Consider the following 13,501-nt stretch of genomic DNA (forward strand, 5'->3'; position numbering starts at 1 on the left):
ATCGGCGCTGGGGACGCGCAGAAGGAGCAGCCGCTGCCGCCACCCACCCCACTCGTGTGAGAACACGCGCGGCCCCGGCCCCGCTCGGAGCCCGGCTGCTGCTCCGGGGCCGGGAGAGGGGCCCCGGGGACGGATGGGGCACCGGGGATGTGGCCCTAAACCCCGGGATTTACTGGGAAGGATGCGGGATTTTGGGATGGAGCTGTGATCCCATAGATGTGCCCCTAAACCCCAGATTTTACAGGGAATGATGCAGGATTTTGGGATGGGGCTGTGGCCCCATGGATGGGGATGTAGGATTTCGGGGTCCCACGGATGTGGCCCTTGATCCCAGATTTTACAGTGAAGGATGTGGGATACTGGAATGGGGCTGTGACCCCACAGACGTGGCCCTTGACCCCAGATTTTGTAGGGAAGGATGTGGGATGCTGGGATGGGGCTGTGACACCATGGAAGTGGATGCAGGATTTTAGGACCCCATGGATGTGGATGCAGGATTTTGGGACCCCATGGATGTGGATGCAGGATTTTGGTTTGCGGCTGCGACCCCACGGATGTGTCCCTGCACCCCAGATTTTAGAGCCCCGTGATGGAGCCTGGCTCCTGCCAGGGGTGCCTGGGAGATCTCAGTGCTGCTCCCACTGGGAAAATCACCCCGGGGAGGTTTGTGGGGTTCCGCTGGTGCCATGGGGGCAGCTCAGGGTTGTCACCCGCCCCGATGTTCGGTGTCACCTCCATGACAGCGGCATCCACAGCCCTGGGAGCTGCAGCCAGGGTGAGGCTCTCCTAATTAGCAGGGATGCTCGTTAGGGAAAGCACGTGGGGCCCGGCCTTTGACCCCAGGGCTGTGAGCCCAACCCCTCAAACCCTTGTTCGGGGTCAAGGCACCTTAAACCCCATCCCATTCCCATTCCAGGGGTTCCACCACCCCAGAGTGCTCCAGCCTGGCCCTGGACACTTCCAGGGCTGAAGCACCCACGGATTCTCTAGGAATTCCATCCCAGCCCAGAATTCCTTCCCAAATTCAGCATCACTCCAGCCCAAACCCCCCAAAAATATCGGGAGAGTTCCTTCCCCAGGCAAGGGAATTTTACCACTGGATGAGGACGCGGATGGATCAGGGAGAGGCTCGGGGTCCCTAGTGAATGATTTTATTTTCACTGCTGCGGGGAGTGGGAGTGAAAAACAAAAAATTCCCATGAAGTCGCTGGGCCGGGAGCTACACGTGGCTCTAGGGAATATCTGTACATTCTACCAGTCTATATACACATCAGATATAAATACATGTAAATCCAGAGCGGGGTTCCGTCCGGGTTTAGGGCTCAAACCTGTCCCACCCAACTGCAGGGAGAGCTGGAAAGGAAATTTTATCATCAGGGGAAAAAAAAAAAAAACCCCAACCAAAACCTCCTTAATTAGAGGTTTTAATGAATGGAGAACGAAAGGGGAGCATCCCTGTGCCATCAGCAGGGACAAGGACACGGTGCCCGTCCGTGGCCACCCCAGGAAGGGTCATTTCTGCTGCCTGGACACAAAGGAGCTTTCTTTGGTTTATTTAATGCTCGTTGCAATTGGATTTTGATTTGATTTTTTTTTTTTCCTCCTCTCTTAATGCTCGGCCTTTAAATCCAAATCCTGAGACTCAGGGAGAAAAGAGGAGAATAATCCCCCCTAAACCCGGACACCCTATAAATGCAGGTACAGCTATGGAAAAGGGGGAAGCGATACATGTGAGGGCAGGGAGGAGAAGGGATAAAAAATAGCTCTTCCAAAGGATAATTCGTCCCTTTTCTTTTCCTTTCCTTTGGTTTCTAATAAAATAAAAATTTAAAAAAGGCAAAACCCACAATGAGGGATTGGCTCCAGAGAGAAACTGAGCCGTGGTTTTGGGCCTGAATCCTCAGATCTCAGAGGGAAGGGTACGGGATTTTGGGATGGGCCTGTGACCCCACAGATGTGTCCCTGCATCCTCAGATTTTACAGGGAAAGGTGCAGGATTTTGGGATGGGGCTGTGACTCCATGGATGTGTCCCTGTATCCCCCCAGCTCAGAGGGAAGGATTCAGGATTTTGGGATGTGGCCCCATGGATGTGTCCCTGCATCCTCAGATTTTACAGGGAAAGGTGCAGGATTTTAGGGTGGGGCTGTGAGCCAATGGATGTGGCCCTTGATCCCAGATTTTACAGGGAACGATGCAGGATTTTGGGATCGGTGCTGGGATGGGGGATTTGAGGCCGGGAAGGGGCGGGTCTTGCCCAGGGCGGTGCGGGAAGGTGTGACCCACACAGGGTGCAGGATCCAGGGGCGGGACACCCTCCCTGCTCCATCCCGGCAAACCCACAGCTCCAGCAGGGATTGAGATCCTCCTCCTCCAGGGAAATGTGGAGCCAAAGCTCTTCAGAAGGTGACAGGAGTGTCCCCATCCCCCGGGATGTCCGGATTATCCATCCTCCCTCCACTTCCACCGATCCCACCCGCCCTCAAGGCCAGCCCAGCTCCAAAAATCGTTTTCCCGGGAGAAGGGACACGCCCCGAGCCCAGCAGCTCCATCCGGACCAGATCCAAACCCTTCCCGGGAATTCTGCTGGGTGCGAAGGGAGAGACGGAGCCGGCTCCGGGCATGGCCTGGGGGATAAGGACAGGGAGCTGTGACCTGGGGTGGCAGCTGGGACACGGCGCTGTCCCGCAGGGAGCGGTCCCCGAGGAGCCACCAGCGTCCCTGCGGGGGGGAGGAAAAACCGGGAGGACGGGGAGAGGGATGGACGGATGGATGGAGGCGGGGAGTGAGCAGGGGGAGAGGGAGGGAGGGAGGAGAGAGGGTCCCACGTGTCAAACGCCGCCGAGGGAGGGGAGGGAAATGTCCGAGCGGAGCCGGGCCTGGGAGAGGCGGGGCAGGGCTAAAACACCACGGACTGCAGCAGGCGGAAACACAGCATCAGGTCCAGAGGGATGGGAGGCTTCAGCAGGTTCCCGTCCAGCCGCAGGTAGCGCAGCCGCGGGACGCCGTCCAGGTCGGAGGGAGAGACGTCCTGGATGGACACCAGCGACGTGGGGCAGATCTGCGTGCCGTTGATTTCTGCGGGGACAGCGCCACGGAGGTTAGGGGAAAGGGAATGTGGACGACAGGAACAGTGGGATGAGCTTAGGGAAAAGGGAGCGTGGGCGGGAGAGGAAAAGGGGAATGTGGACAGGAGGAATAGAGGGAGGCAGGTTAGGGGAAAGGGAATGTGGACAACAGGAACAGTGGGATGAGGTTAGGGAAAAGGGAATGTGGGCGGGAGGAATAGTGGGACGGAGGTTAGGGAAAAGGGGAATATGGACAGGAGGGGAAAAGAGAAATGAGGACAACAGGAACAGTGGGATGAGGTTAAGGAAGAGGGAGTGTGGGCAGGAGGCAAGTTAGGGAAAAGGGAATGTGGAAACAGGAGCAGTGGGATGGGGGTTGGGGAAAAAGGAATGTGGACAGGAGGAATAATGGGATGGAGATTAAGGAAAAGGGGAATGTGGACAGCAGGAACAGTAGGATGGAGGTTAGGGAAAAGGGGAATGTGGACAGGAGGAACTGCAGGAGGCAGGATAGGGAAAATGGAATGTGGACAGGGATTTTTGAACCCCCCCCGTTATTGAACCCCAAACTGGGATTGTTTTGCCACCAAAAGGGACAATCCCCGGCTGTTCCCAAAGCCCCAGCAAGAGGGAAAATCCGGCTTTTGATCAGGAGTGAAGTAGGTTGCGTTCCTCCGGAGGATGCGGTGGCATTCCGGGGAGAAAAGGGAGCATCCCGCTCCCGGAACCTGCCGAGCCAGCCCCGAGCTTCCCAAAAAAACATCAAGGAATCCGCTCCAGCCCTGTCAGGCCGGAGATAACGTCTGGAGATAACGTCAGCACCCGGCTCGGTGCTCGCCTCTGGAATTCCACATGTCCCTGCCCCGCGTTATGGAAAATAAACCCTGGGATTCTGATGTCAGCACCTGGCTCCAGGGATGGGAACCTCCTAAAACCCAGGGGAAACAGGAGAGGAAAAGCTGGGTCAGGGCGTGCACAGGATTTGTCTCCATGGAAAACTGGCAGGACCTGGATGCTGGGGATGTGGGAGGCCAGCAGGAGTCACCACCTGCACCCCAAGGTCCTCCCCCAGCTCAGATTTTTGGTGTTTGATTAAAAATGCAGATTAACGCGCGTTGGAGCCAGATGTGATGGCAGCAGGGAGCTCCATCTTTGGAAACATCTGGGGAGACCAGGAATCCTGGAATCCTGGAATGGTTTGGGGTGGAAAGGTGACCCAGGGACGCCTTCCACTATCCCAGGTTGCTCCAAGCCCTGTCCAGCCTGGCCTTGGACACTCCCAGGGTGGAGCATCCACAGATTCTCTGGGAATTCCATCCCAGCCCCTCACCTCTCTCCCAGGGAACAATTCCTTCCCAATCTCTCATCCATCCTTGCCCTCTGGCAGTGGGAAGCCATTCCCTGTGTCCTGTCCCTCCAGCCCTCATCCCAAACCCATCTCCAGCTCTCCTGGAGCCCCTTGAGGCGCTGGGAAGCTGAGTGGGAATGCAGTGGGATTCTGTCTCCTCCTCTGTGCTCGCTCTGTTTCCACACATCCCAGGCTCCACTCCCATGGAATCGCAGCTGGAATTCACACCTGGAATGGTGTGAGACAGCCCTGGCTGCTCAGCCTTGTTCTCCCCGTTCCTTCCGCACACGGAGCAGGGCTGGGATATCTCCTCACCACCCCGAGCCGCGCGTTTGGCATCTGTTCCTAAAATATCCAGCCTCTTCTCCTTAAAAGTCCCAATTTTTACCAGGGAAGAAGCTCTTCCAGGGGCACGTGGCCCCAAAAACAACCCAGGAAAAGTCCTGCAGCACCAGCGGGGGTTTCCCTCTGCTCCTCCCACCCAGACCCTCCCATCCCACCACCTCTGGAAGGGATCACATCCCACCGGGTGAGAAACGACCTCCCCGAGGTTTTTCTTCCCCCCCCCCAAAAAAAAACCCCCTCCCCAGCCAAGCCGCGGGACTCACTCTCGATGGAGTTGTTGTTCAGGTAGAGGTGCTCCAGCTTGGAGCTGATGAAGGGCACGTTGGTCAGCTTGTTGTGGGCCAGGTGCAGCACCAGCAGGTTGGTGAGGTTGAAGGAGTTTTTGGGCAGCCCCTTATCCGAGATCTGGTTGTAGTTGAGCCGTATGAAGGCCAGGTTGGGGAACTCCTTGAAATAATCGCTGGGGATGTCCTCGATGTTGTTCCTGTCCAGGAAGAGCTGGTGGATGGCGCTGGGCACGCCGGGGGGCATCTTCCTCAGGATGTTGTGCGCCAGGTTGAGCTGCATGAGGTTCTTGAGCCCCTTGAAGGTGTTCTTGTTGAAGACGCCGTCGCTGAGCTTGTTGTGGTGCAGGTCCAGCAGCACCAGGTTCTCCAGCTTGTTGAAGACGCCGGCGGGGATCTTGGAGATCTGGTTCCTGCTGAGGCGCAGCTGCTCCAGGTTGGGCGGCAGGAAGGCGGGCACCTCCTTCAGCTGGTTCCTCTCCATGTAGAGGAAGATGAGGTTCTCCAGCTTCTCCAGCACCTTCCTGTCCACCTTGCGGATGCGGTTGTTGTCCAGGTTGACCCACTTGAGGCCGGTGGCGTTGCGGAAGGACTCCTCGGGTAGGTCGGCGATGAAGTTGTTCTGCAGGTACAGGTAGTGGATGCGCGGCGGGATCACCGGCACCGTGCGCAGGTTGCGGCTGTCGCAGTACAGCGCCGACGGGAAGTCCGGGGGGCAGTAACACTCCCGGGGACAGTCGGGGAACACGGAGGGAGGGCCCGGAGGGAGGGGAGGGGGCAGCTCCGTGGGCTCCACGGGCTCCTCGAAGGGCGCGGGCGGCCGGGTGGGTCTGCGGGGCGGTTTGCGGCGCTGAGCGCTCGCCGCCGGCGCCAGCGCCAGCACGAGCGGGAGGAGGAAGGCCAGGGTCGCCCTCATGGTCCGGGTGTTCTCCTGCAGGGACACAAGGAGAGGGGGTTTGGGAAGGGGCTGGTGGAGGAATTGTCACCTCCCCGGCGCTGGCACGCAGGGGTTTGTCCCTCGTCCCCGCTGCCTGCGTTCCTGTCTCCATCCTGGTGGGAGTTGTCTACAAATCCAGCCCCTCCGCAGAGTAGGAATTGCTGAGGTCCCCATCCCTGGCTCAGTGTTAGCCATGGAATTCCTCTGCCTCACCATTATCCATGGAATTCTCCTCCCTGGCTCGTCATTATCCGTGAAATTCCCCTGCCTGGCTCACCACTATCCATGGGATTCTCCTCCCTGCCCCACCGTTATCCATGGAATTCCTCTCTCATTCTCCATTATCCATGGGATTCCTCTCCCTGCCTCACCTCGGCATGGGACATTCCCAAGTTATCCACGGATAACCTGCTCCCCACGAACCTGCCTGGGAAGGCAGCGTTGGGCACTGGGATTTACTGGGAATCTCTGCTCAGTCTCATCCGAGGGCTGGATGAGCAGCACACCCCTGGCAGCCAGCCGTGTTTTCCTTCCCTCCTGCCCCGCGGCAGCCCAGCAGGCCCCGTCTCATTGTCAGAACAGTGAGCTGTGGAATGGTTTTGGAAATCAAGGCTGGATCCGTCACCCCGGCAGGGTCAGAGCTGAGCTGGACGCGGGGCGAGGCAGAGGAGGGTGGGAAGGAGCAGGGAGACAGAGGAGAGGGAGGGAAATGAGGAAAACCTGAGGAAGGAAGGAGGGGAAGGGAAGGGAAAGTGCTGCCGAGGTGGGAGAAGCCTTTGGTGCTGATTTTGGGGGGAAATCCAGCACTTCCGGCTCTCCCATCCAGCACAGCAGAGTGGGATTCTCTACCCATCCTCGGCTCATTTCCAGCTCTCCTCACGCCTGGAACCCCCAGTTTCCATCACCCCTGGAGGGGGAAAAGCCCCCACCCAACTCGGGAACTGCAGGGACCGGGCTACACACCATCCCCAGCAGGATCCGCGTCCCACCCTGGGATGAGCCACCCTCTTCCAGGGCCACCTCTGCCAGCCCTGGCTCCCTTGGAAGCGATCCCAGGCTTTCCTGGGCCCCAAGGAATGGACTTTCTCCAGGAAAAGATCCCGTTTTCGCCCCCCCTGCAGGCCCAGCCGGTTCCTCCCGGCTCCCATCTGGCTCTGGTTAACCCCGCACGCCTCCCGGGCCGGCTGCTTTCCATCAGGGCTCCGGCATCTCGCTGGGGGAAGGGAGGAGCAGGGAAGGAGCCCAGAGCTGCCGGATCCTGAGCCCAGCACAGCTGCGGCAGGTCCTGGCTCGGGGACGGACACGATCCTGTCCCCGCAGTCTGGATTCAGTGTTGGGAAAAATGGGGAAATCCGTGACAGGGATCTGCCCTTCCCATTCCCCACCCACAGCGCATGGATCTCGCTCTGTGTTGTCCCAGAGCTTTTCCTGGGGTCCCAGAGCTTTCCATGGGGTTTTTCCTCTGCTCCAGAACCTGGATTTTAACCCCCACAAACTCCAGAGGGAGTGGCCGGCGGCTGAAGTCTGAGCTTGGCCCGGGGCTGAGGGGAGGAAGCAGCTGGGATGAGAACTTCCAGCTGGGAGGTGATCTTCCAGCTGGGAGGTGATCTTCCATCCAGGACACGATATTCCAGCTGGGACACGCCGTGATTCAGGTGTTGGATCCACTCAGACCACCCAGCAACGTCCCAGCAGGGCGGGGGACAGGGCAGTGCTGTCACCCTGTGCCCTCCACTCCAGGATTTGCCATCCCAGCTGTTTGGGGACTCGGCACGGAGCAGGAACAGCCGCCCGAGCCAGGAATCCCGGCCGGGGAGTGACAACATCCTTTGGAATTTTGTCAGCACAGATGGGCAGTGGTGGGAGGGCGACGCGGCCCCTTTAATCCACCCCACGCCCCGCGGGGACTGTCCCAGCCTTGGTGGCACTGCCACCACCCTTCCCTGACACTGGTCCCCAGCCTGCCTAGGGAAAGCAGGACCCACTTCCAAGCAAACTGCAGGAAAGCCGTGACATTCCCAAAAATCCCAGGGATGCAACGAGCCCGAGGCCATCACAAGCGTCGCTGGAAGATTCCAAGCCAGCCCTCCCTGGATGTGGAAAAGCTGGGAGTCTGTTCTCCGTCCAGTCGGATTTAGTGGCATGAATTCCAGGAGCTGAATTCCCAAATTCCCTGATCCCGCCGGAGCCCCAGCACAGCCCCTGCCCTGCCAGCCTACGGGACAGCTCCGATTCCAGCTGCCCACAAGGAATCCGCACCGCTGCAACAGAGTTAAGTCATGGAGCAACGGAGGAATTCAGGAAACCGACGGCCTGGCGTGGAGAAAAGGCTCAATTCATGGATCAAACCAGTCCTGACACCTCCCGAGCTCGGCCTGGCCCCAAATCCAAGGCACCCAACAGGTCCCGGGGTTTTTCCCAGAAGGAGGCAGCTGCTTCCTCAGCTGTCCCCGGTTACAATGGACAAAAAAAAAAAAAAAGAAAAAAACCCCCAGAAAAACCCCCAAACAATCGGCACAACAGCTGGAAATTCCAGCCCCGAATGCCGCTGGGGTTTGCTTTGCACATAGTTTCTCTTCCCTGCATCCCCGAAACCCCGGCTCGCAGCGGCGCTGGCTGCCAGCCCCGGGACGGGCGCCAAGGGCAGCGAGAAGCCGTGCAAAGGTCACCCTTGGCCGGGGATTTGTCACGGGCTGAAGTCCCCGCGCTGTCCCCCCGGTGCCTCCTGCGGCGCTGAGGGAGCAGCTGGGCCCGGGGATTCGTCCCGCAGAGGGATAAAGGGAATTTTAACTCTGGGAGAGGCAGGAAAAGCCTGGATGGGCTGGAGCAGGGCCCCTTTCCAGCTCGTTGTGAGCTCCTCTCGCACATTCCCGCGATTCCCGCCGTCCCTGGAGGGGGAAAAGCCCCCATTCCAGCCTGGGAATGGCGGAGCGGAACAGCGAGAACGAGATAAAAATAACCACAAGGACCGGGCAAAGCTCCTTCCTTGGCTTCCCTCGCGTCCAGCACGGCTCGTGTCTCTGCGAGAGCCCGGCCCAAACACGGAGCTCGATTATCCAGCGGCTCTGGAGCGCTGGGAATCGTGGAAAAAGAGGGAGGGCAGCCAGGCTGTCACCCAGGCGTCGCCGCGGTCCCTTGGGAAGCGCAGCCCTGATGCAGCAACGCAGCGGTTCTCGCCCTTTCCCAGCCAGCAGCGGAGCCGCGCTGGAGCCGGGGCTCGGCCCTGGGATTCCCAGGACAATTCCCGCTGGGAAAGGCGCTGTGTCCCTGCGGGGACGGGTGACACTAGCCGGGGCTCGGCCGGGACACAGCGCGGGGCTCCTGCGCGCCGGGAGCGTCCCCAAAGTCCCCGGGATCCTTCCCAAAGGCTCGTCCCGTCCTCGGCTTTCCCGGTGTCAGCAATTCCTCCCTCCCTGCGTGTCCCGACCCTTCCCAGCGCCGCTCCCGGCTCGGATCCCGCTGCCACACGCAGCGGGAAGAGCTGGACAGGGACAAAAGCGGATCCTGGCAGGAGCCGCTGCCAAAGCGCCGCCGGCCCCGACCCCACACACGCCCCGCTCGCCCCCCAAGCAGCGCCTCGCCCCGCTGCGCTTCCCCCTCGGGCTGGGAAACGGCTCCGACGCCTCCTTCCCTCCTCTCCAGCCTCTTCCAAGGGCAGGGAAAACCTCCCACGGCTGCGCTTTGATCTCTTCCCGGGCTGGAAAGCGCCGATCGCTCATTCCCCCGGGGAGCAGGGACAGCGTTCCCGCATCCTGGCTGTCCCGGGAAAGGGCGCTGAGATTCCCGGGGGAGCAGCTCTGGGATACCCTGGACAGGGCCGGGATCGCAGGATCCCGGGTTCCCCAGATCCCAGGATCGCAGGATCCCAGGAAAATTTCCAAGCCCTCACGTGCCGCGCTCCGGGCGGGATAAATTCCCATGTTTCACTCTGGAGCTGCTTTTCCCTAAACCTCTCCATCCGGCGGGGAAGGGCAGGTTTGGGATGAGCCTCTTCCAAGCAACAAAACCCCCCTTTTTTTTTGTTGGTTTTTTGGGGTTTTTTTTTGTTTGGTTGGTTGGGTTTTTTTTCCCAGGATTTCGGCGAACATCTCCCTCTTGTTCCTCCCATGGTCTCCTGGCGGAGCGGGGGACAAAGAGCCGGCTCCAAACCGGGACCCCCGAGGGGGGCGCGGGCAGGGGGCTGCACGTCCCCGCCCACCTGGAGCTGAGCTGGCTCCGGGCAGGAAAACTGGGATTGATTCCGTGCCCTGGGAATGTTCAGTGCGATCCAGGCAGGAAACCCTGGGGCTATCGGGCTGCCCGCTCCCACCTCGCTCCCGAAATTCCCTGATCCCGGTCCGACACGGGGAGATGGGCGCAGCCCCCCAGAGCCCCCCCCCCCCAACCCCATCCGGCTGCTCAGCCCCTGCCCCAGGCAGCACAAGGCGCCCCGATGTCCCCAAAGGTGACATTCCTGCCTCCGGATGGGGTCCCTCCTCCTCTCAGCCTCTCCTCGCTTGTTTTCCCTCCTGTTTCCCAAGGCGGGGGATTGTCCTGGGCACGGCGGGGGCCGTGCAGCCCCCGCGGCTCCCCAAATCCCGACCCCCGGCGCCCCCAGTTTGGGCTCTGCAGCCCCCGCGGCCCCCCAGAGCCAAGAGTGCTGGGGTTGGGGGGGTGGGGGGCACACAAAGGGCGCCTCAGTGTCCCCCAAAAGGCGCCCGGCGGTGGCCGCAGCGCTGTCACACCCCCCGGGGCTCCCCTGTGACCCCACAGCCCCCCAAAATCCCACATATCCCCCCCCCGCAAGGCGAGAGAAACTCCTGGGAGCGGAGCGGAGGGAAAGAACAAAGACTCCGGAGCGCTGCGGGACAGGAGAACCAAGAGGAGAGAGGGGGGAAAAGAGGAAGAGCGGATGTTTTCGGGGATGGAAGGGAGGCCGGAGAGGGCAGCAGCGTCGTCCTGGGTGTCCTGGCTGGGAGGCTCAGGCAAGGTGAGAAGATCCTGGGGCTGGGGGGGAAACACCTGCCCAGAGCTTACCTGTGTGCACCTCTCCCTCCTCCTGCCTCCTACTAATCCCCAGGACAAGTTTCTCTCTGGCTTCTCTCTCCCTCCTCCTCCTCCTCCACCACCTCCTCCTCCTCCTCCTCCACCTCCTCCTCCTCCTCCTCCTCCTCCTCCTGTCCGCTCCGCCACGAGCGAGCCGGGCCGGGCGCGGGGGTTTTGTTGGTGGGAGGGCTGGGAGCACTGGGAGCACTGGGAGGGCTGGGAGGGCTGGCAGCGAGGCACGGTGACAACAATCACGTCTTTCTCTGGCAGCCGAGCGCGGCGGGGCTCGGCGCACACACGCGGCTCTGGCAACAATTCCTCCTATTCCTCCTCCTCCTCCTCTCCCTCCTCCTCCTCTCCCTCCTCCTCCTCCTGTGCTGCTGCTGCTGCTGCTGCGGAGGCAGCTCCTTGTTTCAAAACAAAGCTAATTAATCACGGAGTGAGCCCTGCCCTCGCCGCCGGCTCCGCTTTCCCAGGAGCGAGCTGCAGTTTTCCAGCGGGTGGGTGTCCCCCTGTCGCCACCCGCAGGGACTCCCGGCGGTCCCCAAATCCCGATTTCCCGGTCCCCCCGGGCGGAACCTGGAGAATGGGATGAAGGGGTTGGGTGGCTGGGGATCAGCTTTAATCAAAATCCTGGTGGCGCTTCCCGAAGTGGAATCCCAAATCCTGGTGGCGCCTCACCAAGACAGGGAGGGGGTGACACGGTGGTGGCGCACGAGCTGAGGGTCCCTGCCCAGGGGACACGGGATTTTCCTGGCTGGAAAACCGCGGCTCGCCGAGGGGACACGGGCGGGAGGGCTCGGGGGGGACATTCCTGCTCCATTTCTGTCCGCGAGGGGCTCAGAGGATCCCGGGACCTGTGGCGTGTTCAGAGCTCTGAGGGGTCCGGGGGGGGCACAGGAACCCCCCAGCCCTGGGAATCGCCCTCCCACAGTTATCCCGATCCCAGAATCCCCGGGATGTGAAATCCAGGGGGGCACAGGAGCCCCCCCAACCCTGGGAACCGCGTTCCCACATTTATCCTGATTTATTCCAGAAACCCCGAAATTTGGGATCCAAGGGGGCACAGGAGCCCCCCAGCCCTGAGAGTCCCCCTCCCACAGCCATCCTGATCCCAGAATCCCTGGGATTTGGGGTCCTCTCCCTCCCCACCATCCCCCTCTCTCCATCCGCAGCAGGATCAGGAAACCTGAGCTGCTCTGGCTCCTGGAAATCCCAACCCCGACCCTGCCAGGGGCTGGCAGCCGCCCAGGAGGGGCTGCTCCTGCACTCCCGCACTGCGCTGGCAGCGCCTGGCAGCCGAAACCGGAGCTTTTCCCGAAATTCCCACTCTCCGGACTGCCCCGTTTTCCCTCCAATGTTTTTATTCCCAACACGGGGCTGTTCCTTTTACCCCGAACCTCAAATTGTTCCTTGCTGAGCGCCTGGAGCAGGATGATCTCAAGGCACGGCCTCTCCTGGATCCTGAAATCCAGCAGGTAGATGGAATGAGAGCCAGGAAAAGGCACCCAGAGGACCCACGGAGGAATTCCAAGCTGTTTAAACAAAAAAAAACCTCGGGATGGAGGCTCGAGTTTGCCAGCTGGCAAAGCCCCAGGATCAATAGGGAAAGGAGATGCCGTTTGGAAGGAGGTGATGCCGGAATTTGATGCTAATTCCTTTAAAAACCGGTCCAAAAAAATCCCCCAAATCCATGGGGACACGTCCCGTGGATTTTTATTTATTTCTTTTTTCCCCCTCCTGCTGATTTACAGCCGCTCAGAAATGGGAAGGGAGAAATTGAGGCGCCGAACGGGGCAGTTCCTCGCACCCACGCCACGCCGGGCATGGCAAGGTGTCACATCCCGGACCTTTTTCCATGCTCTGCCCGACCTCCGGAGCCGCTCCCACCCCGGGAAAGCTCCAAATTCGGGCGGCACCGACCCCTCCCAGCGGCCCTGGTGGTGACGGCGGGCGCTGCTCTCAGCCAGGGGACTTTGTTTGTTGAACTTTTCTCCCGGCAGGAATTCTTCCCCCCCCGCCGCGGCCAAGTTTCGGATCCACCTTCAAAGGCGCCCTTTCACATTTCTCAAACCTCGGACGTGGCTCCGGGCACCGTTTTTGCCACGTCTGGATGGAGCAAAGTCCGGCCCTGCTCCTGCAGGGAGAAGGGGGTGCTGGGGGGTGGCTGCGGTGTCCCCAACCCTGGGGACATCGTGGTTCTGATGTGGGTTTTTGGCCCTCCCGGTGGTTGTTCCCCTTTTCCCGGTTTGTCCCACAGGGATTTGGAGCCAAACGCCTCCTGGGATGGGCAGAGGTGGGAGAGGGAATGTCCGGAAACGGATTGTCCCTGGCTGGGGACAGGGCCAGGACAGCGGGAACGGCCGGGGGGAACAAGGACAGCGCGAGGGACAGAGCTGGGAATGGGAAACACATGGGAATTTGGATCCTGGTGCGTCACAGGGTGACCCACTGGGAACGGGGAGGCTGCAGCACTGGTCAGTCCGGCCAGGATCT

At 60.6% G+C, this 13,501-nt stretch overlaps 1 protein-coding gene and 1 long non-coding RNA gene across 2 annotated transcripts; one reads left to right on the forward strand and one right to left on the reverse strand.

Moving 5' to 3' along the window:
* Positions 1-1,135: 1,135 nt before the first annotated feature.
* Positions 1,136-11,103, reverse strand: PRELP (proline and arginine rich end leucine rich repeat protein). Its single transcript, XM_066203883.1, has 3 exons — positions 10,997-11,103; positions 5,023-5,974; positions 1,136-3,076 (listed from the first exon to the last, which is right to left on the reverse strand). The coding sequence occupies exons 2-3, from the start codon at positions 5,957-5,959 to the stop codon at positions 2,898-2,900; spliced, it is 1,116 nt and encodes a 371-aa protein (XP_066059980.1). The 5' UTR covers positions 5,960-5,974; positions 10,997-11,103; the 3' UTR covers positions 1,136-2,897.
* Positions 10,773-12,819, forward strand: LOC136301065 (uncharacterized). Its single transcript, XR_010723787.1, has 3 exons — positions 10,773-10,949; positions 12,484-12,637; positions 12,760-12,819. It is a non-coding gene; the product is annotated as an uncharacterized lncRNA (long non-coding RNA).
* Positions 12,820-13,501: the final 682 nt, after the last annotated feature.

The sequence above is a fragment of the Chamaea fasciata genome, unplaced genomic scaffold, assembly GCF_029207755.1.
Source record: "Chamaea fasciata isolate MVZ Bird 193981 ecotype frontalis unplaced genomic scaffold, bChaFas1.0.hap1 SCAF_25, whole genome shotgun sequence".
NCBI classification, from domain to species: Eukaryota; Metazoa; Chordata; class Aves; order Passeriformes; family Sylviidae; genus Chamaea; species Chamaea fasciata.